The sequence below is a fragment of the Tauraco erythrolophus genome, chromosome 9, assembly GCF_009769465.1.
Source record: "Tauraco erythrolophus isolate bTauEry1 chromosome 9, bTauEry1.pri, whole genome shotgun sequence".
Taxonomy (NCBI): Eukaryota; Metazoa; Chordata; class Aves; order Musophagiformes; family Musophagidae; genus Tauraco; species Tauraco erythrolophus.
The window spans coordinates 19,227,976-19,254,111 of record NC_141473.1 but is presented as its reverse complement, the minus strand read 5'-3'; the positions used below and the strand labels follow the sequence as shown (position 1 = coordinate 19,254,111).

At 41.5% G+C, this 26,136-nt stretch overlaps 1 protein-coding gene across 1 annotated transcript in view; it reads left to right on the top strand.

Moving 5' to 3' along the window:
• The first annotated feature begins 14,416 nt into the window (after positions 1-14,416).
• The window catches only part of HECTD2 (HECT domain E3 ubiquitin protein ligase 2), a 37,515-nt gene continuing 25,795 nt past the window's right edge, over positions 14,417-26,136 (top strand). Inside the window, exons 1-3 of the mRNA XM_009980354.2 lie at positions 14,417-14,638; positions 19,916-20,045; positions 25,443-25,581. Of these exons, the coding sequence (XP_009978656.2) occupies positions 14,417-14,638; positions 19,916-20,045; positions 25,443-25,581 (491 nt within the window). The remainder of the gene's footprint in view (positions 14,639-19,915; positions 20,046-25,442; positions 25,582-26,136) is intronic.

Below are 26,136 nucleotides of genomic sequence, written 5' to 3'. Positions count from 1 at the left end.
CCCCTTTCATAGGGGCAGTAAAGTGAAATGTCTCCCTCCAGAGCTATTGCACAGCTAAGCCATATGCCTTCTCAGTAATGCTCCTGAGAAGAACAAGCACAAAGAGAGTCTTCTGGAGTGTCACTTCTCATGGACAGAATAAAAAAACGCCAGCCACTTCCTAAATGTACCATTGTTCAGGAAAGAGATGTCACCCACAACTTCATACAAAGTTCTGCCAGCTCGTTTTCGCAGAATAAGTCTTGTACACATGCATATTAAAGATCATAATTTTTTAGCTAGCTATTCTCCTGAATAGCCTTAAGTACTCCACGAATAGTATAAAAGAAAATACAAACAACTCTTTTAAAGAAAACTCACTGCACTAAGCCATGCATAGCCACCCCTTTACCTATGTAGCATAGAGTCACTATAAACATAAAAATGTGACAAAACAAAAAATATTTATAAAACACTTCATAGATGTCACTCAGTACTTTACTAAAATTGGTACATACAGTATAAGAAAATGAAGAGTAACTTTTTCCAAATTAATTACTAAAGTTACAAAACCTTTATCTTTGTACAAATTTTGGACTGTTAATTTGGGGAGCACACCTTTTAGATGCAATTATAAGGCACATCTGTTTTTATAGCAAACAAACGTTTACTGTGTACAAACCTAACCCCGCTGGTGTTTGCACGGTATTATGTTTCACAAGACATGCAGTTCTGTGTGCTCAGCATCTCTCTGGCACATATCAGATGTTGTCAACTTTTTGGCATGGAATTCACTCAGTCCCACTTTCTGGATCCCCACTCATGGTCCCGAGGTGCCACATTGCTGCGGTGGGCAGAGTGAGCAGGGAGTTGCATCATCCTGCTCGTGCACCTGTTCTGGGTGTATTTACTTCTCCTCTGCCTCTTCTGTGGATGCTGTATTGACACAGACAGAAAAGGGAGATCGAGTGGTTTAACAGTGATGTGAAGAGTACTTTGCAACAGGGGAATATAAAAGCACAAGTTTTAATGGTTATGACTAGAATTATTAAAATGCTTACCAATAGAGAAGCAAAAAAACAAGTTTAATTGTTCTTATTATAACTGGCAATTTACTAAGAAGCAGATTGTTGTTAATGAAACTATTCATATGGGTAAAATGGGCAGAAGTTGTCTCTACATCTCTCTAAGGCTGAAAACTAATATCTTTGGTTAATTTGTTATTTATCTAGAACATTTTGTTTATTACCTTATTGTCCTTCACAACTAACTCTGCCTATGAATTTCTCTGCTCCCTCTCTTCTGATTATATGATTGTAGAACCTGAATGTATCAATTTAAATAATTCAGCAGATGCCACTGTCTGTAACCACAATTTCAAAGAGGGTCATGGGTACTTCTTCTAAAAAAGGTTGTCAGAACAACTCTTCTCTTCTGGCTGCTCTCTTAAATCACAGTCGTTGTGTGCCACCCAGAGTTGGGATAGCAGTCAGGGCACAGAGAGGGTTTAGAGGGGAGGATGAGTCACCACAGTCCTTGCGTGTCAAGCATCCCCTCCCGTGTTTCCCTAGAGATGAGTGACTTTAAATACAGCTGAAAAATAAATGCATCTTCCCATGACAAAACACAGGGAGGAAAACAACATCTTCAGTAGCTACATAGATATGATGTGTGGCAGAAAACTGATACGTAATTTGGTGCAAATGCTTACTCATATTATGTTTTATTCACCTATGACTCACTTCTAAACAGATCATTTCTCATCCTGTGAGGGACAGAGGGGAGGGATAAAGAATGGCAACCCAGTCCCAGCTTATCTTGCTGGCAACACAAAAAGGCTCGCCTTAAAGTGTTCAATGCTACATTTTCCCTCTTCTGTGGTGACTTCTACTGGGACTGACATTCCATCTCCCTCTCTGCGTGCAATAACACTCTGCATTTCCATGCTCCCAACAGTATTTTTAGCACATATTGCAATTCCCTAGATGGGAAGCAAAGCCACAGTGTTGTATCTCAGTCCAATGGTATCACTTCAGACCGCTGCCATGAGCTGGTACTTAAGTCATACATCCTTAATTACATCAGATACATACTAGGATCGCATTCTTTGCCCTGGAAAGTTGCTGTGGTGTGTCATATGTCAAATCACACCACGAGCAGAAAATATTCACTGTCCAGTTTTTTGGGCAGTTCTTGCAAAATATAACCTACATGCACATTCCCTTTCTGTGCTGTAGGCAGCCGGGCACCAGAAGTGAATGTGGGCTCTGAATCTCAGGGGTGCTCTGTTTGAGTACCCCCCCAGGGGTTGATTTAGTCGCCCTTTCCTGTACAGCACCTACATCAATGTGCTGAGTTCCAGCCTTGCAGCTGGTGCCTGACCTTCAGGCTCTGCACCAAGCCGCAGCTAAGCCCAGGCCCTGCTGCTGGCCCTAATGGTCTTTTCATGAATGATTCACCAACCTTTGTCGTTTTTTCCCTGGTTTAAGCACTACCAGCTCTCCATGTGACCACACAAAATGCTCCTGCAAACAGCAGGGCAGGGGAGCGGTGGGATGACAGCAAGTAGCTGGAGGCTGGGGAAGGGTGGACGGCTTCTTTCAACATCAAAACTAGTTCATGTTGCCTGAAAGCATTCACAAAATCATAGCCACTGCTGACTATCAATAGGATGAGCAACCCACCAAAAAACCCCAGCTTCTATTAGTTTCACTTGGAGACAGGTACAGAAGAAACTATCGGGAGCTAGAAAGCTCTGGCGTCAACCACAATGTTTCCTTGAGGGGAAACGTTACAATGCGACCTGGGGTTCGTGGGTGCTGAGGAGACACAAAAAGCTTCTGACCAAGCTATGCTTCTCCGGCCCCTTCCCCCCATATGGCTCAGCTCTGGGAGATGCGTGGAGCTACCGCTGGCGCACACCACCTGGGGCACATGCAGCAAGCACAGGTGACACGCTCAGGGCTGCGGGCTGAACCGCGTGTCCCAGAGAGCCGTGCTGACCTCTGAGAGTGTGAGCATTCCCTGCTCCTCCCTAACTGTGCCTAGGCTTCCTGAAAGCTCTTTCAGAGGACAGCGCAGTGCTAAAGAAACACCAATTTGTGCCCACAGAGCAGCAGCAGCAGATGATGTACGATGTGAAGATCCCTGCATTCACAGAGCTCCAAGAGGTGGACACAAACACAGATTCTTCTGCCTGTATTTTTCTGGGCTGTTTCATTTTTATGCATACTAGGAAAAAAAATGCAATCTCTAAATTTTCATATGTCTTTTCAATAGCAAAGGATTGATAAAGAAGAATCCATTGTGGGTTTGGGGTTTTTAAGTTTCTTTATTTGTAAAATGAATTTAACATTAAGAAATTATTCAAAAATATTCAGATTTGCACCACACTGAGGGTTGTTTTTTTTTTAACAAACGTGGTTTTGTTCAACCTCCAGATCTGTAGAGCTAAGAAATGGATCCCTGAGTTTTATGGAAATAAGCATTTAGAGAAATAATTCACAGAGCATACAGTGACCAGAAAACATTTGCTATTTCACAAGCACAACTGTAACAGGAGGGGAGGAGACTTCCTGACAAAGTTCTCATCAAATGATGACATAAGGTAGGTGACCCTCCTAACAGTATACTGGAGCATTTGTTTGAAGAATAACTTCCTGCTGCTATGATCTCAAAATTTGACCATAAATTAGTTCTTATCCACAGCTGTCTGAAACCCAAAGAAATTAGCTCAGGTTCTTCACATTGCTTCATTCTGACAGGAAGGACTAAAATCTTTGTATGCCATGAGTACTGTAGGTGTGTGTTTTTAATCTTGGTTACTAAGTAGAGCTTGATATGGTACCATTATCTATTATTTTGATACAGCTGAACATTATATGGAGTAAATTTTAGAGGAGAAATTACTGATTAAAAACCTCTAAGAAGACATATAGCCAACGAATGTTGAAATTCTACCATTTCTCAGACAAAAAAATGATTAAGTAGTGAATATATTGTATTACATATGAGCAAATGCTTAAAGCTTACAATCTTGTGACTGGTTTATTCATATTTGGGTCTAGTCAGATTCAGTGGAATGAAAGGATCTAAACTTAAAAATATTTGTCTGCAACCATTGTGTCAAATTCTCTTTGTTTTATAAACAAACGGAGCACACTTCCCCAAGATGGGGTAGAATAAAGAATAGTCATGCACATTAACTTGGCATGACTATTGGCATGTATTGGCACAAGTGCTTCTACCAAAAGTAAATTGCTCACTGGAAAAAATATAGCTATGGATTTGAAGATCATGGTAAATTAGTAAGTTCAGTTGAAACCTGATCACAATCTTTGCATCCTGCAAGTATTCTTAGAAAATTAACAAAAACCTACATATCATAATATGAGACACTCTTTCTTTACATTTAAACATGCTTGCAAATAATTATGTGTATTTTACCTCTATGTGTTATAAACGGGAACTTGTGCTGCAGACAGATCTCTGACTAGGCAGCATCTCCCTGGCATTGTTCTCTCTCCCATCCTGTCTTTCAGGGTACTTAAAAAAGAAGGAAAGAAGGAGAATGGGACACATGCCACATTTACATTGATCTGCCCTCTCCTGCAGCTGTTTGCAGTACATTTTGCATGAAGGTCCCGTGTTTTATAATCTCCTGTTTTTATTCTGTAGTCTACCAGAACTCAGGTTTATTAACTTCAGGATATGACAGAGGGCACTTCTTCACCTGTGCAAAATGGAGCAAATGGATTCACCTGTGGGTATATATTTGGGTTTGTTTACTCTGTGAGGGGCGGTTTTTTAGCATTCAAACAGTGGTGTAGATGACTGAATGCAAGTTATGAGTTTTCTGAATTGTGATGACTTAGACTTTAATACACATACTCAATAAATACCATGGTGGATGTAGAGCTGCTCTCTACAGTGATTACTGCAGAGGAGGAGGTTGCTGTGATCATTGGGAGGATTTTCTTCCTTGTCTCAATGGGAGTGTCAGTGACCTCCCCACAGTGCTGAGTGTCTTCCCTTTCACTATCATCATTCTGGGTAATGTGTTCACTTCAGGTATTTTCCTAATTTTTTTTTCTTTATTGTGACTCTGTTCTATTTCACCAAAAACGACTGTTACTTACGCCTGTTTCCAAGGCACACCGTCCTTGGATTATTACTCCAGTACAATTACTTGTCTTTTTATTCTTCGCTGTTCAGGACATTGGAGAATGGAGGAGGGAGGGAGGCGATAGAGTAAGCTTTTGTATAGTTGAAAAAACCAGAAAACTAAAGCATCTGCAACCAGTGCATAAATAAGCCTTTTGACACCTTTAAAAGCTTTAATACGCTCTATTTTTGGAATAAAACTAGCATCTGTGCTGACAGCTTACATACCAAGTTTCAGCTTGATGCAAATTTGAAAAGTCCTGAATAAAAACTGCTAAAAATCAGGAGTGTATAAACACTACCTGATCCTAACCGCCATTTAAAATAGACAGTAGTTAAGCTGCAGTATTTATATAGTACACGACTTCATACCCTGGAACGATGGAAAGTAAAGTAATCTCCTTCTTTAGAAGTGCTGTACTAAGTAGATGATTGGGTCACCTGAAACGTTATTATAAATAGAACTACTTGGCTGAATACAAATGACATTATAACTTGGCTCCACTGTCTTGGGAAGGAGCCTGTACTCCTGCAGTGCTCTCCAGCAAATCAGACACCTCTATCCTCAATAACAGTAAATTCTGCAGTTTCAGCTCAAAGTGTGGGAGACTGCTATAAGCCTTGCTCAGCTTCCTCTCTGCACCCTGCTGGAGTGGGCACCCCTGCTTACCCCTATCCAGGTTTTGTGGCACAAGGAGGATCTATACACATCTTATTGCCTCCTCTGCTGAACAGAGTGTTCACAGGAAGCTCTGCAAGACCTTTCCTCTGCCTCTTTTCTTTTTCCAGAGAGGTCAGGTGGAGTGGTGTGGGGTGGAAGACTTGGGATGAGCCTATTTCATCACTCAGATGGAAAAGGAAAGGGATGTCCTGCTCGCACTACCAGCACTGGCCAACAAAGCCAGGAGCTGAAGCCAGTCTCAAGAAAAATGATTCCAGATTTATTTTTAGTAAACAGTATTCAGTTTAAGAGCTGTAACAATTTATACAGGGACCTGGTACAGCTGTTAGTTTTAACATCTCCTATTTATACATGAAAAGTTTTTTGTAACTACAGGATTGTCTACTGCCTTACTGTGTGTCTCGGGGATTCCAGTGAGTGTGACCCTATTAGAGATTATGTAGAGGTGAAGATCTTTGTGAAAAATTTGGAACATTTATTTTTTAAGGAGAGTAAGTGCAGGGAAAATACAAAAGGAAAACGTTTCTTAAAAGAATTATTCAGGAAGAAGTCAGATGTACCAATCCTATTATCTAAACCAGTGCTTTGCTTTTGTAAAGTTTCTACCACTAGAGTCAAAGACTGGTGGGTTTTTTTTTAATACAGGGATTTTTGTGTGGGGCAGGGCAGTAAATGTGATTATTAACCACTTGGTGAACATCTCTGAAGACGACAGAAGCAAAACAGTGTTTTTTGTTCATTTATTAAGCAAATTCAGTTGCCATTACATTAGTTGTGTTTGCATATCTCCTTTCCTTCCACTCATGCCAAGGGGAAGTTTTTGTGCTTTATGTTGGACAAGGAGGCTTTACTAGAATAGACACTGTTTAGGAAGGAACAAGTTTTGAATGAGTATGAGCCTTTATGTAAAAGAAGCTAGCCAGTATCTATAAAAAACATCTAGATCTTATATACTTACTTGTATGCATTTATTTTAAAAGGCCTCTGGGGAGGACACTAGTGCAACCTGCACTGGAGCGCCCTGTTTGCAGCCACGTCCAGCTGTTCAGGGTGTTCGAATGGCATCCACGCTGCACAGCACAGGGACGCCCTTGGCACACATCTGTTCCCATAAGCACTTCATGACAGGGAGGTTGGATTAGATGATCTCTAAGGTCCCTTCCAGCCTATGCCATTCTATGATTCTATGATTCTGGTCCTCCTGGAAAATTATGAGTTGGGTCTCTTGCTGGTATGCAGGGAGCTTCTGGAGTCAGAGTCCACCCTGACTAACGATATATCCTGAAGCTGCTATCTTCCCCCAAAGCTGCTGTGAAACGTCAGGTGTGCTCCTCAGAGGCATGGTGGTCATTTCAGTATGTACGTGTGATGGGCCTATGCTGACACTACAGCACAGTTTGGGGTCTTGCTGGGAGTTTTTCTCTCCCTTCTGTGGTTTTGGTCTGTGGCTGCCATAGCACAGCACGATGTTCCTCATTTCCAGCCCCTCTCACAGCCACTCCAGGCAAGCTGTTGTAAAGTGGCCAGTGGGTCTATAGCAGTGTCCAAGGGGAAATTTGCAACTGATAGCACTGTAAGAAAGTTAAGAAAATCTTGTGAAAGTGGAAGAGTTGGGTTTAGAACTGATAGTGTTTATAGGAGGCAAGGAGGAAAAAAAAAAAAGAAAAAAAAAAAAGAAAGCCCTGGGACACATTTTGAAACAAGGGACTTTCTCAGAGAACTTACCCTGAGCAGGGAAAAAGGGAAAGTAAAGCAGCCCTGGAAGAGGGAAGGCTGAGCCTGGGAAGCCAGGTACCTGCCTGTTTGACACAGCACCTGACAGCCAGGTGCTGAGCTGGGGCACATCGGTGCCTGTACTACAGATTCGCAGGTGGATCCAGGCCTGGCTCCAGCTGCATGTGAAGAAATGCATTTCGGGAGAATTGTCCTCAGGGCTTGCTCTGCTGCAGGAACAGCCCCACTAGCACTGTGGGAGAGGCTCCCCCTCCACTGTGGGTTCCCACAGGCTTTAGTAACAGGTTAAAAGCAGCCCTGGTTTATCTTACAGACTGGTCTGAAAAGTGTGGCAGGAAAGGAGCAGATTCATTGGCAAGAACAGCACCGTTCCGTTGGTGGGGGCAGTAACTGCCCCAGTGCTCTTATTTCAGTTACGGTTGTATGTCTGCCAGAGGCCTTTCCTCCTTGGGAGATTCAAGACCTCTGTAAATTGTTCAGACATCACTCCTATCTAGCTAACCAAGATATTGGAAGAAGCAGGCACTGTACCCATCCCATTTAGACATCACAAAGGAATACCACATACTGCATCAAAGATATGAAATTCTCAATAGTCTTCAAGCATCTCGCTCTTAATCCTGTCCAAACTAACATACGAGATTAATTTTGTCTATGCCGTTTGCCCTGCCAGTTTCCAGGATACTCATGCAAATTAATCTATACATGATCGGATCCCACATCTCTTATCGTTAAAGCTCTACGAGATCAAACATGTCTGCGAGCTAACAAGTACTTTCCAAACGCCGGGAACGCGGAGCGCAGGCGTGTGCGGTGCCGTCTCAGCCGGGGCCGGCTCCCGTCCCGGCGCGCCTCCGCGGCTGGAAACGCCGCCGTGCCGGCGCTGGAGGGAGCTGCAGCCCCGGTTACCGCCGCCTCCAGCGGCACCCCTCCCTTCGGCGAAGCCCTCTCAAACAAAGAGGATGAGCATCTTGAAATTATTTAAATTTTATCTTTCACTGTCACTTCAGCTCAAGAATGTTCTCGTTTTAAAGAAATCAGGCTAGTTTGTCAACCCACAAGTAAGGAAATATTTGAAAAGCCATGCTAAACAGAAATGTGAATTCTAACAGTATTTTACAATTTTATAGGTTATACGATGACAAAGGTACAGAAGCAACTTTCTGAATTAAACGTTGTATACTGCCTCCTCATTTGAACCTTCTTTAGTATGGCATACTTGTTTCTTATTTCCAGCTTCACTAGAAATTGGATAAAATTCTGTGTCTAATATCTGACTATCTCATTTTAAAATAATTTCCAGATCAGACGCAACAAAGATAGAGGGTTATCTCCTAGCCTTAAATTTTGTCCTTTGCTATGCCTTGGGGAAGATCATGCTACTGTTATATCTTGTAAGACTTTAGGTGAAATTAACTGAAGTTTAAAGATTTAATAACCAACACCAACTTTCTGGAGAGAACAAATGGAAACCTTAGTAAAAGTTGTGTGATCACTAAGTTTATTCTCTTCACTTGGTGAATTTTTGTCTTGCCATGTCTCTCCTAGTGTTTGCGTACACTGCGTTATCACAGTCAACCTCACTCTGGACATCACTAAAATAGCCATAGTGTTTCTAAAATAGAGGCTAATGATATCTTTCAACCCAAAGACCCTGTTCCATGGCAAGGGGTAATATAATATTCAGTTTACTCAGGCAGACAAAAAAGAGTTAATCACTAACATAAAAAATCAGCTGTTGCCTAGGCACCAGCATCCACGAGCCTTTCACAGTTAGCTGGTACAGCTGTATTGCACCAGTCAGTGATGACAAGTAACCCAAAATGCAAATGTAATGATGCGGATAAGACAGAACTGCTGATTACCTCTTCCTTCTCAGTACTAGGAATTCCCAAGAAGGATGCATGCCATCTGATGATGTACCTTCAATCAAAAGTTTACCATTTGCCAAAGAGAAAGATACTATTGAGTATCTGCCAAGACAAAACAACAGCTGGGCAACTTGCATGTAAGTGCCTCAGATGAATTGGCTGAGGAACGATTTTTGCACCACTTTTCTAAATGTTTATAAACTCTTTAAAAAATGGGGCTTTTAAAGTACTGGATGACAGCCAAAGGGTAAGTGAGAGCTATAGATTCATTCATCTAATGTTAGCCATAGGAGAAATAATATGGACTTGGCTCAGGAGGATCCGAGTGCACCTTGCACGTGTGTTCCTGGGAAAGAGGGAGTTTTTCTCCCTCGAAGATGAAGGCATATGATCCAGAGCCTGACAGACAGAGTAAGACAAGCTCAAGTTTGACATAATTTCCTATTCTCAGCAAGAATAATAAACATAATTGGACTAACTGGTCAGCAATGGCAGACAGATTCATAATTGTTTGGATCCTTTAGGACAAAATTCCCCAAATGTATACCTTAGTCCAACTTCAGGGGAAACGGATGGCTGCCATAGGGGAGGTTGGATGAGGCTGGGGTCATCCTTTACAAGCTCTGAGACTGTGCAGTCTCAGAACAGTCATGACTTGTGGGCAGACATGAGCTTCCATCTTCCCTAATGGCTGGTGTGGGCAGGTGGCACAGGAGGGTAGAGCAGCTCAGGAGTTAGCTGGCTAGGGAGTCCAGAAGTCATGTAGTCTCTGATTTTGATGATTCACACAGCAAGTGTGGCGAGCTCTCCAACTGAGTCGGCAGAGTAACAGGTGGATTTTGATGGCATCTTGCCTGAGTTTTGCTAAAAGGTCACTGAAAAAGATGCTTCTTTGTAAAACATTTCCATTTCAATGAATCAGGTCTTTCTGTTGAAACCGAAATGTTTTGCCGAAAACCTGTTGTGTTGGAAAACTCCCAAACATCTATCTCTCTCCCACTCCCATAGAGAGGAAATGCGTTGTCTTCAGGCTTTGCTTCCCCTTTCAATGTTTCAGCCATTCTGTGCTGCTTCTTGTGCCCACTCAGGGTCCATCTCACAAAGCACACATCTGTTAAATGGTCCAAATATTTTGTACTGAGAAGTGTACGAGATCTTCAAACAGTATGATGAGAAAGAAATAGTACTGCTTAGTAAAAGAGAAAGACACAGTATAGCTGTATGATGAGCGTGTATCACCAACTGAACAGGAAATTCAGCCTACCTTTTCTAAAGGACACAGGCCACTTCAATTCCTGAAATGCCAGTTTGCATCAGGGATCTTTGATATTCTTTGATTGCAAACACTAGTAAAGCATTTGAGGGCCAGGGAAAAAACCCGTAATGGATCAAAACCACCCCTAACGTTACTGAATGAAACCCGGGCTGGTTTTGGCTATGGCTGCATTTTGACTTCTGACCGCAGAGGAACGTCTGAAGTATACTCAATTATTCATCATGAAAATACTAGCCAGGGAATTTATTCCTTTTTAGTTTTTCTCATTTGTGCATCACTCCCAAATGCCAGTCTCTGCGAGTGTATCTATCACTTGTAAGCATTTACTAATCATTTGTGAACAAATGTTAGCATTTGGTTTGTTTCCATCTGTCATTCCTAGTGGCGGTCTGTGCCTGGCCACGTCATTGCACAGAGATGTGCCGTTGACTTTTTCCCCTTCCTGACAACTCAAACTCTTTGGATAGAAGAAATATATTTCTGAACAATTTTAAAACAAGTTGTCAAGGTCTTTTTCTGGTTGAAAGGACTAACACCTGCTAAGGAAGGATTGTTCTCCCATAAGTACAAGAAAATACATTCAGGGTCACATACTGCCTGTAGTCATTCAGCAGTGTACGTACGCTTATCTGAGCCAGCAGCGTGGCATGCCAGCGTGGGGTCCAGCGCAGGCTGCAAACTCATCCAGGAACCAGGGTGGCTGTGTAGGCCTAGGCAGCAAGTACTTGGCAGGAGCAACAGTTTTTGAGTGAACTTTACCTTTCCCCCACTCGCCAAAAAATACTGTGAAGTAGCTGGCACCATGTGATTTGAGATTTTTAAGCAGCTCAGAAAAGATTTAAAAAATAAAGGAAAGGGTCTCTGGAAGGATAAAGGAGGGAACATAACAACAGTTGAGGGTGGAAAAGCAACCACTGAGGTAAGCGAAAGCATTATCAGCCTCAAAGAAAACTGGAAATATAATGAAAGGTGATGCGAACAAAAAGCCTGCAAGCACTTTCAAAATAAAAGGTGTTGAGTGTGCATGGCCCTTTGTCAAGGCTCCCAGGCCATCTGGCCAACAAATTCGAGAAGTCTTGTAAAATGGCAATTGCATACCTCCGTTGAGTTTTGCAACATTTTGTATGTTGTATATCCTACAAATCTTGTCTGGTAGAAGACAGACTCTTTCTCCTGTTTTCTGTCTACTCCATTGCCCACTTCCCTGGTTTATCACTTTGGCAATAAATGATTGCAGGTTTACATGCATTGCCTCATTACATGCAGCACTTCTGAACTCAGCTAGCACCCATCTGTGCAAGCAAAGTGAAAGACAGTTTAGACATGCCTTTCCCAGCTGTGGTTACGTCTTTGACTGCCTTGTAGATCTATGAATTATATTGAAATATTTTTAGTTACAAACCCTAGGCACCAGATGTATGCTACCTTTGTCAGAAGTAGGAAAATGAATCTTTCCTCTCCTTTAGTATGGGATCCTTTTACTCTCTTATAAAAATAGGAAGAAATGTTTTTTAACAGTACTTTTGTGCCTATTTTCATAATTGTCATGGGTAAAAATATTCCCTTGAATTAGTTTAGTTCAGCAGAACACTTCAGCTCCAAAGAGCACAGGTCAGTATGGACAGTAAAAATTGATGTCTTTGATTTTGCATTAGCTTTTTGTGAAAGAATCCTGGTAGAAGGCTATTTCAGTGTTTTTAAAGCTATTGAAAATCAGGCCTTTATAGCTCAAGGGAGTTGGAAAAAAAAAAAAAGCCTTATGAATTAATTTGTATACTTGCCTTTCTACATTTCTATTTCCCTTTGCTTGATCTCTGCCGGCACAAGGGAGCAGATCCTTCCATGTTTCAAGTTGGCACAGCTCCACAAAACAGCTGCGCCAATTACTTCCAGTTGGGGACTGCCACTGGGCGTATAGCTGCTTGTACTGAAGTTGTTGCAATTACTATCATTATGTTATTTCTTGGCACATAGAGAAAAAGATGAGTGAGTGTTTGGGGGGCTTTGTTTAAGTGCAGCAGGCCACTTATTCATGCAAACCACTGAGAGCAACTGGGAAGTAAGCACAGTGAGGAATGAACTTTTTGGAAAACCAGCTCTCTCATTTAACTCTGTAAGGAGACAAAGCAATTTCTTAATGAAACCTAATAAACTCCAGGTCTGCCAGTTCCTTCAAAAAGGGAAAGCATTTTTCAATGTGTTAGATTAACACTGCAGTACCTATTATGCCCTTGCTTTTATGCAGCTTATAGAGATCTTTACTGCAGCTCCAACCTGCAGGAGCTACTTGTGTAATGCCAATGCTAAGAAAAACTATCACGTGGCTTATCTCCATCTGAAAAACAATTTTGAAGATTTGTTTCAAGTGGTCTGTAACACTATATGCACTCCTTTGATCCTGAAGCTGGGAGGGGAACTCTTCTCCAGGCACAAAATCAGAGTGGTCTGAAAGCAACCTGTTTCATTTGGCAGCTAATGGTTTGAAGGGCTTAAATTTTATGTAGCTTAGGGTACATAAACCTGACATCCTTCGCATGCGGAAGGACTCTCATACCTTTGTATACCAAGCCAACTGGTTGGGGCTGTACCCCACAGACAAATGCTGCATTACATCTAGTCTAGATGTTGTATTGCAACCATTTCAACATGGCATGTCTTCTGAAGATGATTTTTTTTTTTTTTTTTTTTTACATTACAGCAAAGCATCAGCAAGCCCGGGCTACCACCCAGAGGCTCTCACAGTGGCTGTTACCTCAGTCTTCCCAAGACCTGTCCGAACAAAGGGCCAAGACCTGCCATCACACAGGCTCCGGCACCGCTCCGGCTTTGCCAGTGCAACAGAGACAGTACTAAGCTTTTGCATTCCACTTCTATATATTCTTCATTAGCGCGTGACTCGAAGCCGCAACGGTGGCAGTGTGTGTGAGGTGACAGGGCGGTCTGACAGCTGCCACTAACAGCCCAGTCCCAGCCAGTGGTGCAACACACACGCACCGGCCCGGCGTGAAGGAGGAGTGGGAGCGCCGTGACGGTAACCACCTCGAGGTCCCTTCACGGCAGTTTTATATTTATTATTCGTGCATTCACCCGCTGCCATGCCGCTGCCCGCCCTGCCCGCCGCGGACCGACAAAGCCCCGGCGAGCGATGCCCCCACGGGCGCGTGGCCGCCGCGCAGCGCTCGCCCACCGGCTGCGCTCCGCGCGGGGCACGGCCGCGATTCCCGTACGCCCGGCGCCGCCCGGCCGGCACCGCAGCTTTTCCTGCGCTACGCAGTTGTCGTAGCCGTGTCCTCCGCTGCCCCCGCGTGGCGCCCGCGGTCGCCAAGCGCGTTTCTATGAGCCGCCTATAAACAACATGGCGGCGGCGGCGGCGGCCCCTCTTCCTGCCCGCGGTCTGTAGGTGGCGCGGCGGCTGAGGGGGCGCCCGGGCAGCGGGGTCCGGCGGCGCCGGCAGCCTCCGCTCTGCGGCGTCCCGCGCTTCCCCCTCCTCGCCGGGGCCGCGGCGGGGGCGGCAGGGCCGCGCTCCGCCCCGCCGTGCGGGGGTGTCTGAGCGCCCGGGAGCCGCTCGGCTGCTGTATTGCCGCGGCGGCCCCGCGCGGAGCGGAGCGGCGGCGCTGGGGTTGCCGGCGGGGGCTCCTCGGACGGGCGAGAAGAAGAGGGCGCAGGGTCTCGGGTGCCTGCGAGAGCTGCGGGGCGGCCCGGAGCGGGGTCATGTCGCTGCAGAGCCCGCCGGCGGCTACGGCTGCCGCCGACCTTCCTCCCGGCCCCGGCGCGGGGTTCCCGCCGGGCGCGGAGCTGAACCAGAGCAGCGCGGCGCCCCCGTCAGCCGAGGACGGCGGCGAGGATGAGGAAGAAGAGGAGGGAGAAGGGGAGAGAGAAAAAGAGCGAGAGAAGCTGCCGCCCATCCCGTCGGTATCCAGCGCGGCTGCCGGGGTAGGTCTCCTGCGGTCCCCGGTGGGGCCGAGCGACCCGTCCGCGCCCGGGCTGCCGCCCGCCGGGCCGCGGCTCCGGGAAGCGGGGACGTCTTTGCGCTCTCCGCTGTCATTTGCTGTGTTTGCCGCTTTATTCGTGAAGGGAGGGAGCATCGTGTTCGTTTTCTTTCATGTTCTTTTCCGTTGAGAGGCTTTCATTCAAGTTTCTTAAAAATAACAAGTGCATCTGTAAGCGGTGACATAATGAAGCTATAAATTCTCCATCTACTTATAGTTCTTTAACATTTTGCAACGGTCTGCTCTTTTGGGTTAGTCATGACTGAGGGTTTGCAGCGTTCTGGATGTTCCTTAAGGGGTTTTGGGGGTGGAGGGTTTCAGCTCTTAATACACTTAATAGCAAGAGAGCAGCTGGGAAATACTTCTGTATTTTTAACTTGTTCTTAAAAGGCCTTTTCCGGTTTTTACTTTGTGTTGAAGCAAAGACGACAAAACATTTCAATAACTGATTAATGAGTTAACACGGGTAAAAAAACTGTGAAAACGATATTGCCAGAATAATTTCATTTCAGAAACCTCGTTTGAGATTTTTTAATTTTACTGGAGTTATGATTTTCTTTCTGCTGACCATACAATATTACAAAACATAAAATTTTCCTGGCATGAGTTGAATATCTTACATAGCTCAACGTTAAAGCTTGCTGTAACTTACTTCAGTCCAACAACAGAGCAAAAATTTTACCAATCCTGTAGTAAGTAATACAGTTAGGAGATTTTAATTCAACAGTTCTGATAAGTATCTGACTTACTAGAAATTACAATTTTACATAATTTGACTTTAAAAGATTGAGCATCTAATGTTTATGACTGTCATGAAATAATTGTAGCATTAAACAAAGTAATCCTAGGCAAACTGCGAACTCCTTTGAGCAATTCTGCCAATTTTGTGTTTTGCCTGTAACGTTCCAATCTTCTGAAAGAATTTCAGCTTTGCTAATCTGTCTGAATGTGGAAAAATGTGTTTGTTCCTGTTATTCAAATACAGATTTGGTGGGAGAAGTCTGTAATGGACAAGTGCCCAGGAGTTATTTTTACCTTTGAAAATCAAACTTTGAATGGCAAATGCCAGTCCCTTCCAAGCGCTGGTCTAAAATGTGTCAGGCTTAGCTCAGCTAATGAAAACTGTGTGCATCTGGGCAGCCATGTAGAATTCCCACTGCCTTAAAGAATCAGGAGAACTTGTTTGTAGCTGGACATCTTTTATGTGCCTCTAAGCTGTTGCCCACAAGTATAAGTTGACCTGCTACAGAGGAGCTCAGGTCTGGCTAGGTGTGATTGCTTGTCAAATGCATGGGGGATTTTGAATTTACGAAGAGCCGTGTATGGGCTTTAATAATATGTTACAGAGAGAGAGTTTGGTGGACAGATGTAATAGACATTTCCATAGCCCTGGATTTCTCTGTTTGTAACCGAATACAGTTTTTGATCCAAATATGCCAAATAAGGAATGCAGGTATGCTTTTGCAAGACCTTTATGAGTTGTTGTAAAGAAGGCATTGGACTGTTGGTCTGCTAAGCCCTAGTTGTGAGCAACCTACACATCTAATTCCAGGGCTTTATGAAGTATGTTTTGAAATTCATTATATATAGCGTGATTTTAATACAAATTCTTGTATTAAAACTTTTGATTGAACAATGAGTGTTACTTAATCAAATCCTCACAAATGCTTTTAAAGAGAGGGACATGTTCTCAGCTTCCTTCTCATTAAACCTGGGAAGAGTCCGTAATACGATATGATAGCAAAAGGGGAAATTGTCTTTAAAAAAAAAATCTTTGCTTATTCATATTTTTTCCCATTAAAATTCCCTTCCTTTGAAAATACATGCCTGACACAAATACAGTGATACTCCAGATGACCTTAATTTTTGTATTTTCTCTGCCTATTACTTCTAAATTTGTAGCCAACATATGATGACTATGGTGATACAGACACTATACCTTGTTTCTGTACGAAGTGAGCCTCAAGCTATCTTTGTCTCAGACTATCTCCCCAGATTTTGTGTAACTGACGTTTTCTTCAGTGCGCTAAAGACCCACCAGAGATTTGCGCAACTGATGTGGCCTGACTAGAGCTTCCTCAAAGGCAACTCCAAGGTGTGACACATCCTTTAAACAGTTTCTGTTTTCCGTAATAGCTGTGGAAAAGGTCAGAATTTTAGTAAGTCAATAGATAACCGTGGTATCCTTTTTCTCCTCAGGGCATGTGCATGAAAGATGTCTCATCTGGAGTTTAAACTGGCTGCAAGTTGGAATAAAGGGATTATGGGACTATTGCTATTGTCATTCATATTGTGGTTTTTCCTAGCCAAGGGCCATGTGGAACTGTGAAAGAATGGTTACTTTTTGTTTGGGTTTTTTTTTGGCTTTTATTTCTAAGGACAGTTGGGGAGATTAAATTAGTCCAGGAATAAATTAACATGATCCTGCAGGAGTTCAGGCTTTTCTTATGGGACAAATGGTGATTAGCGATAATGCATAAGGAGTAATGGTTTGGAGATCAATGTTCAGATTCTGAAAAGAAACTTGTGGGAAGCTAAATTACTTGTTCCTGCTTACTAGGGGGCAAGTTGAGGCTTCTGTAAAGCAAAACCAGTCCTATGTTACACCTTTCAAGGTGTGAATGGAAGGGGAAATCGTATTTCTTGCATAGACGGTAGCATTGACAGCTGCCTTTAGGTAATCTGAGTGTCCTCCATGTCTTCTTGCACAGGGAAGAAAACCTTTTGCTCCTCACTGTCCTTTGCTTGCCACATACATATGGGTTTTGAGTGAGTTGTCTTAGGGCTAAAGAGTAGGATTTTCAAGAAACTCTTCTAGACGGCCTTTTGCCTCTTCCCAGAAAGCACTCTGTACGTGCTTTTTGCAAACAGTTTGACTCATTTTCGCCATCTAATTTAACTTCAGTAATGAGAAACATAGATTTGTAAAGTATAGTGCTAGTATCTCTCCAATCTTATAGAGGGGCTTAATGCTTTGGAAAACTTCCACTAAGGAGCAGCAGAGCTGTGAGTTATTAATATGCATTTAAAAAAGAGGATTAAAGATTACTTTGATCCACTTATTTCCTCTAAGCATACTCGTTCTTCATGTGGGGGTTCAGTTTTCTGATGGCAGTGTGTGTGTAGAGCCTTAGGCTCTAGAGGCTCACTGACCTCCTACAGAATTTTTTAAGTATGACATGGTGCTGTACACTTGTCCTAGATTACTCTCCCAGGAGATATCAGAGATCCTTATTAATGAGCATGTAGTTTCCCAGTATTTCTCCTGGGCTTTCCAGTAAAGCCTTTGTCTATACATTTGTTTAATATTGTTGGAACTGCACTTGGAGCAGGATGATGGAGTTAAATAGCACATGCAATTTTTGTTCTTTCTAATCACTGCTGAAGGAGGTGGCATTAAGAAGAACCTTTTTAAATAACTGTTCAACTGTACTATTTCAGTGGCATGGCTTGAGTAGAACCTAGAAGGCTGAGTCAGTCAAAAAGGTTGTCACAATAGGCTGTTTCATAAAAGCTCCTCTTCTCTATTATCTGTGATACCTATTCTCTATTAATTGTAATTAGACTAGTCCAAGTTCTCAAGGTTTTCTACCTAGAGCATGCGTTTTGTGACACAGCAGGTTAACCTCAGATCTGGATTTGTTTAAAAGCCCTTTTTCAGTCAATCATGTCTTGGCATTTTTGTTCGGGGTCTGTTTTTCTCTAGTCATGTGCCAGGTGATTTTTAAGAAGTATCTTAATGATATTTCAAGGGTTATAGAATAAAAGAAAAAGTTAATGTGAAAATAATAGTGGTAATTACATTTTATTTTTTTAGTGTTTGTTGCATACAATGAATTTGGAGCTAGATATTGAAACTTTGTATTTTTAGAGCCAGTAGTCCTGCTGATTGTTCAAATTTATAATTTGCTGAGTTATAAGCAATGGAAAAATGGCTGTTTGTGCCACAGTTATTTTAAATTCCTGGCACTGTACCAGCTTGCATACACTACAGCATGGTAGGTTTATTGGTTGTGTTACTACCCTCCTGATGGTATTTCAGGATGTTGTGGTGGAAGTGAAGTGCTTTCCTCAGAACTCTGGCTGCATGTCTTAGTCCAAATTTACTGCTCTTAAGGGGAAAGAGAAATGTATGAGTTTAAAAAAATTAATAGAATATTAAGTTAATTATTCTAGAATTGTTATTCCTGTTTGAGTGTTTTGATTTGCACAAAAACATTTTTTTCTAACTGAGAGCGCAGATACAAGATATCAAGCAAATGAACTTTAGGTTAATGTGAGGTGGAAAATCATGATGTGCGGGGAAAGTGTGTGTGGTTTTTTGAGTTGATCTACCTTTGCCTGATATCAACTGATGACTTGGAGCTGAGATGGAAATTAAAATCTCCATCATGCAACTTCTGTCGTCTTGGGCAAGCCCCTTAACACATCTATGCTTTGCAAATTCTCAGGAGTAAATAACCTTTGTGTAATAGCACTCGGTGTTAAACAGACCGACTGGCACAATCCTTTGGAAGTCTGTTGCGTGATTTCACTTCACTGTTAAAACACATTAGCACTCAACATTGCTTAGCAAAGGCTTGTGCTGACGCTCCTTGGTGACAGCACATACAGGTACTCAAGCAGGGTTTTTCTGACACTGGGTTAACAAATGCTTGTTGGCTAGCTTTTCTTCAGCTGATGCTGACGATTTTGAATCATTAGGGGTTTTTACCCAGGTAGCCAGTATTTAAATTTTCTTAGCAGGTTAGCTCACATAGAATTTTTAGCCCCACATTTCAAGTCGTGGGAAATTTGTCTCGACTATTGTAGTATATTAGAGTTATGTAGAAAAAGGAATATGTGACACTTTCATTTGTTTAAACTGAGCTGGAGGTAGTGAGGAGTACAGAAGTAGTTAGAAGTTAGGATGTAGAAAGTTAGGATATTGTTGAAAGCATTCTATTCGTATTGTGTTTTCCTCATAATAATCCAAGGATATCTTCATATCCTGCAAATTAATACTTGAGTTTTGAATGTAGTGGAAAGGAATTTCATGGTATTTCTCCTGATTCAGCTTGAAACAAACTTGCAGAATCATTATTTATGTCTTATTTAGGTATTACCAATCTTATTTCAAAATAAAAGTTATTTAAGTATCCTGTGTAATACCTCATGAATAAGATTACTCTTTCAGTAGTGTATTCACCCTTTATATAGCATACTGTCATCTTAATTACAGGGGTTGGAGAGAGGAGCCAAAAATCAGTTTTCCACTTTCAACAACTTCATCACAACTATCAACCAAAAGAAAGAAGGCATCGGAAACAGAAATTCACCTACGCAACTCGTTATACCCAACATCAAAAATGGTAAGAGAATAAAAGCCCCGTGTTACTTAGTTACCAATTTGAGAAGGTGCTCAGTGTTCTGCCAATATTTGTATTGCGGTAGTGCCAGAAAATCTAGAAATCTAAACTTCATTAAATTATGCTGTCCTGTACCTTGTACAGGCAGTGATATATATGATAGTCCGTCCTCTGTAGAGGTTATGTCATAGAGACAAGTTGGATAAGAAAAACAAATAGACCTGGAGGATGAAATGATCATCTGAAGTTTAAAGAGAGTTACAGATTCAGTAGTCCATCTGCAGGTACTGTCTAACTACAGTCAGATGGCGGTTTCTCTAGAAATTGTGTCAGAACTTTGTGGGGAAGATTTTTCTATTGCCATCTGAAGGATGTGGGGATGAGGCAAGCATAGAGCTTTTAAGGGAGACAGTTGCTGAGAGTTTCTGTTTTTCAGTGAAGATGAAGGCCAGTGATGACACAAAATAAAATTCACAGGCAAAGATTGTTAAGTTTTGAAGAGCTTTAAAGGCAGGAAGGAAGGTTGTTGTAGTATGATGAGGTAATGATAACTGTTGAAAAGATAGAAAGTAGACCTGTGTATTCAGTGTTGTAGGCTAGAATCATGGAGCCTGATGAGATGACATTGTGATTCAACCTGAATTTTTTATTAGATTTTTGGGCTTGGGTATAGAATTTCAGTAATTTGGGACTTTCGATTAAAAGGCTGTACAAACATTTGTCAGATTTGTACTGACCTTGCCTCTGAGCAGGTCCCTCTCAGCCTTGTTATTCCGTGGTTCTCAAAGTGTTTATAGCACTTGATGAGTTTGACACTAGAAATAAAGATACTGCATTACTTAAGATATCTCAGTAGAGTGAGTTTGAAACAAAACTACAGACAGGTATTGTAAGTTTCAAAGTTGTGCAGAAAAAGGTAGTGTATACCTTGCAGGAGTATTATTATACCTTTTGTATTTTGTTATTATACCTTTTATATTTTATATTATTATTATACCTTTTGCCTTTTGCAGAATTCATTTCACTAAACAGAAGAAATCTTGCCTCTCCACCCCCCCTTTTTTTTTTCTTTTCTTTTTTTGAACCTGACAAGAATGGTAAACTCTAAACACCTCCCTCTCATGAAGTACCCTGAGTTCTTGCAGCACATACTGTCCCGGTTGTAATTACTGCCTCATAGTACTTAGTTGTTAATTTTCACCTCACTAATGGATGGCAATATTTATTATAGTCAAGGTCTTGAAGCAGAGCTCTGTATAAAATTGAGCAGATGTTCTGGTAGCTTCAGGATCAGGGTAACCTGCCTATACAAAACCAGATAATTTTTACTAACAGTCCAAGGTGCCTTCAAAATTTCTTGAAGAGATATGTGTGTTCTATAGAAGAATAGTCATTGAAACAAACTTGGCAGTTACAAATGCTTCTTTTGCTATTCTCGAATTTGGTAGTGATGCTTGGTTGGTGGGTTTTTTTCAGTTTACCTATAGACGTGCTACCTCTCTGAATATGTGTGTGAATATGCTACCTCTCTGAATATGTGAACATATATGCATATACTGGTAATACTTTAGGCTTGAGTTCAAAGAACGTTAATTTCATTGAAAAACAGAAGTGTTGAAAAGGTAATGCTGGTAAATACAGCAAGAAATCTAGGCTGATATTTGTTTGCTATGTAGCTGCCACAGAGATGGAGTTTATATAACAAGTCTTCCAATGCAACAATGATGTGGTATGAAATCTATATATGAACTAGATTGTTCTAGTTCTTTTGCAGTGTTACAAATACAAGTAAGATTTGTTTGCTTTACCTACTTCGAAAATTTTTACCTGCCAGTAGCTGTGTTGGTCACTGTGAAAATAACTGCTGTTCTAAATTCATTCACCTTAAATTTCCTTCTACTAGTCAGTTCTGCTTTGTATCAATGAGATTTTCTTCCTCAAAGTCTTTGATCATTCCCTAAGCAGTCATGCCTTGCTGAGCCTTTTTACTTGATGTAACTGGGCAAACAGCCAGAAATTATTTCTTTTTCTTGTCTTGTAATTTCATGTTATTGCTGCTTATCAACTCAGTACATAAAGTTTCAAGTTTCTCCTCTATGGAACTCAAGTGACAGATCTTAATTAATATTTTTGAATGTCAGGTGAGGAAATAAGTCTATTTACAAATAAACTTCAATTATGGCAAAACATACTGACACTGACAGTATTTATTAAACATTATTAAAACCCAGTTTTAGTATATCTAATTTAAGCTGCATATATTTCAAAGAAAATTGTATCACTGACAGAGTGCAACTTACCAGCTTAGCACCTGCAGCCTCAATTTACTGAAATGAGAAACAGCTTCTGTCAGCAGCTGTCTCTTCTACAGATGTGGAGAGGATATTTTCCTCGTTTCAGTGGTTATAATTCAATGTTTAATCCATTTAAAATTGAGAAGACAGAATGAGAGCTAAATGAAAATGACTTGTCTTTCTCAGAGTATAAAAATAAGACATAGTTTCTTTTAAGTCAGTCCATCCTGCTTGCAGAGAATGATGTGCAATTAGCAGAGCACTTGCATGGTGGGATTGTTTGGCACCTTGGCTTGAATGTCTAGTATCTATGTCTCCACTTTGTTTTTTAAATTAGTACTCTTCTTTTTAAATAGCTTTAAATTCCAGCTGTGAGAGCGGATGAGGTTCCATATCTATAATCGATGCCATACCAAGGGGATTGAGGGCAGCTCTGATCTATTATCATCTGATGAATGGTGGCTGAGTTAAGCCACAATGACAGTGTCTCTGTCATTAGCATGAGTGAAAAGAATCTGCATTAGGGTTTTGGGGACTTTGTTAGCATCTGTTTCCCTGCTGTGATAAATGGAGTAGGCAGTAGAGTACCGATACTACTTTGATGTTTAGTTAATTTTAAAAAACAGCTACTCTTGGAAAAGGCTTAGAGGGTTCTTAGACAATTCATAGAGGATTTTAGTTTAGTCTGTTTGACTTTTGAAGACACTTTTATTTTATATAGTGTCTTTTGTCCCAAACATACATTATAATTGATATAAATTGCTTTTAAAATCATGCAGTATAAGTCAGACTAAAAAAGCATTTTAAAGATATTTGAGAAGACGCTGTCAGTAAAATGGATGTTTGTGTATACTCTATTAGAATATTTTTTTTCATGTTTTTAGTAGGTTTACCTTGGCTGGCTGCCAGATGCCCACCAAGCTGCTCTATCACTCCCCCTCCTCAACAGGACACGGAGAGAAAATAAATTGAAAAAGCTTATGGGTTAAGATAAAGACAGGGAGTCCACTTTTCAATTACTGTCACAGGCAAAACAGATGTGACTTGAAGATATTAATTTATTGCCAGTTAAACAAAACAAAACTCAAAACACCTTCCCCTGCCCCGCCTCTTCCCAGGCTCAACTTCACTCCTTCCTTCCCCACTCTTCTACCTCCTTTCCCCCAGGTGGCACAGGGGGATGAAGAATGGGGGTTGCAGTCAGCTCATAAAACTTCATTTCTGCTGCTCCTTCTCATCGTGCTCTTCCCCTGCTCTAGCGTGGGGTCTCTCCCATGGGATACATTCTTTCACAAACTTCTCCAACATGAGTCCTTCTCGTGAGTTGCAGTTCTTCAAGAACTGCTCCAATGTGGGCCTTTTCCACAAGATACGGTTCTTTAGGAACAGAGTGCTCCAGCCTGGGTCCCCCATGGCCCACTGTTCCTGTCAGCAGTCTGCTTGGGCATGGGTTCTCCATGGGCTGCAGGTGGATTTCTGCTCCACTGTGGTCCTCCATGGGGTACAGTGGGACAACCTGCTTCACCATGGTCTTCACCACGGGCTGCAGGGGAATCTCCATTTTAGCACCTAGAGCTCCTCTTCCTCCTCCACTGACCTGGGTGTCTGCAGGGTGGTTTCTTTTTTGGGTTTTTGTTTGTTTTTTAATCTCTCCTCTGTCTCAGCTGCTGTGCAGTGCTTTTTATCCTTTCTTAAGTGTATTGTCACAGAGGTACTGCCAGTGACACCAATGGGTTCAACTTTGGCCAGTGGTGGGTCTGTTTTGGAACTGACTATGTCTGACATAGAGGCAGCCCCATCTCTACTCTCACAGAGGCCACCCCTGCAGCCGCTCTCCTGCCAAAACCTTGCCACATAAACCTTATACAATGTTCTCAGATTAAATATAAAGCAAGGAGTAAAATAGAAAGAACTTGTTAAAGAACTGCTATTTGTATTTGTATTTAGAATAGGCAGCCAAATTTGTTGAGAAGAAATGTTTAAAGATGCTACTGTTTCAGCAGTAATTCTCTGCAAGACAGAAAACTTGCATTTCCCATTTAATTTATTGGAGACATTCTTTTAGGAGGCGGTGGATGGTTCATTTTTCTTAGGTGTAGGGCACGCCAGTGTTGCAGTGTGTATATTACAGTATTTAGAATATATATTGCAAATAAAATAGTGGACAACACTACTATTTGTGACTAATAGCTAGCAGTCATGGACTGCTCAGTTTGTTTTTCAAACAGCAAATATAATAGGATCACTTGGGTAACTCTGTAATTCCATGACATCCTTTGACTTTTTTTTTTTTTTTTTGAATTGCATTCCAACTTGCTTAGCTTGAGTTCCTTGTAGGTTCAGGTGGAAGTGATGTTCAGAATAGGCACTTTCATTATGCATCTGACTTTAGAAGGCACTTGGCTTAGTGTTCAGAAGGTTGAGAATTTACAGCTACAAATAGATTTAATGAAAATTCTTCAGCACTCATTTCTAGAAATGAAATTATATATGAACTTGAGATTTGCTTGTGTGATGTAAATGCTGCTGTATGTATACCAGTGCATTGTTACTAATGTAATACCAGAGCGTCTTATGTAAGTACAATATTTTGCTATTTTCCCTAATAATGAGCTGGAATACAGATCACTGGCTTTTTTTGTGTGTGTGTGTCAGCAGTACACCAGCAATTCAGTTGTGAAATTCTGTTTTGATTTTGTTTGGGTTTGAAATAGACAATTCGTTTGCAACTTTGTCCAGCAGTTCATTTGTAAAATAGTAGACTCTTGTCTTTCAGAAAGCCTTAGATAGGAGACAGACTGGACAATTTTCTGCCTCCATTGGCAGAAGGAAGCACTTTGCTCGCAAAGACTTTGTTTACAAACTCAGGACACAGTTTTTGTTTATAGAGTTTTATTTTCCTTCAATTAGTGGAAGTTTCCATCCTGTTTGGGATGAACATATGATAAGAAAAGTACTTGGATGAGTAGGGGTTTAAAGAGGTAGAATCAGACAATGTGAGTTTTATTTTCCCTGCCCCACTTAGTTCCTATATATCTATATTTTACCAGCTGTTGTTTATATGATTGCATTGTATTTGTTGTTTGTTTGGGTTTTCTTTAACAAGTGAGAGACCTACCACCTATTTGCCTCGATGTACGACAAAAGCAGCGCATCTCTATTGATACACTACCCCAAGAACTGAAAGCACCAATTCCTCCTGAACCTTCCCTTCCCATCCGAACCAAAACTGTGAAAGATTTTCAGTAAGTTACACTACTATTTCTGAAAGTGTACTTTCTTTCTTTGGACTTTCTTCTTTTTGTCCTAATGTATACATTTGATTTTGTTAATCTCAAATGAGGGAATAATTCAGCAAGACTGACAAGTAGTAGTAGTTAGTCTGGTTGTGATGGTGGGATTGGTAACACTGTTACTGTGAAAAATTATCAAAATACTTTCTCTAGCTTGAAGTGTTCTGTTCAAGAAATGGCAAAGCTTGTACTTCAGAGACAGAAATTCAGTTCCTGAAATTCAGCGGATGTTTAGTTTTGGAAAAAATTATGTATGGCTTATTGTAGGCTGGAAAATCCGTTTCAATCTTAGGTATTTTATTTGTCCTGCCCATTATGGTATGTCCTGTCCATCAAGGTACTGGGCATTCTCTCAGTTTTCTGAGAATGAAACACTGCACGTCACACAGTTAAATGTATTTCAGTGTGATGTATGAAATGTATTAAGTAACATAGCTATGTTCCCCAAAATTGCGATGCTGACACTGTCCTTTGAGGAAACTGCGTAACTTTGTTGAAAAACTAATT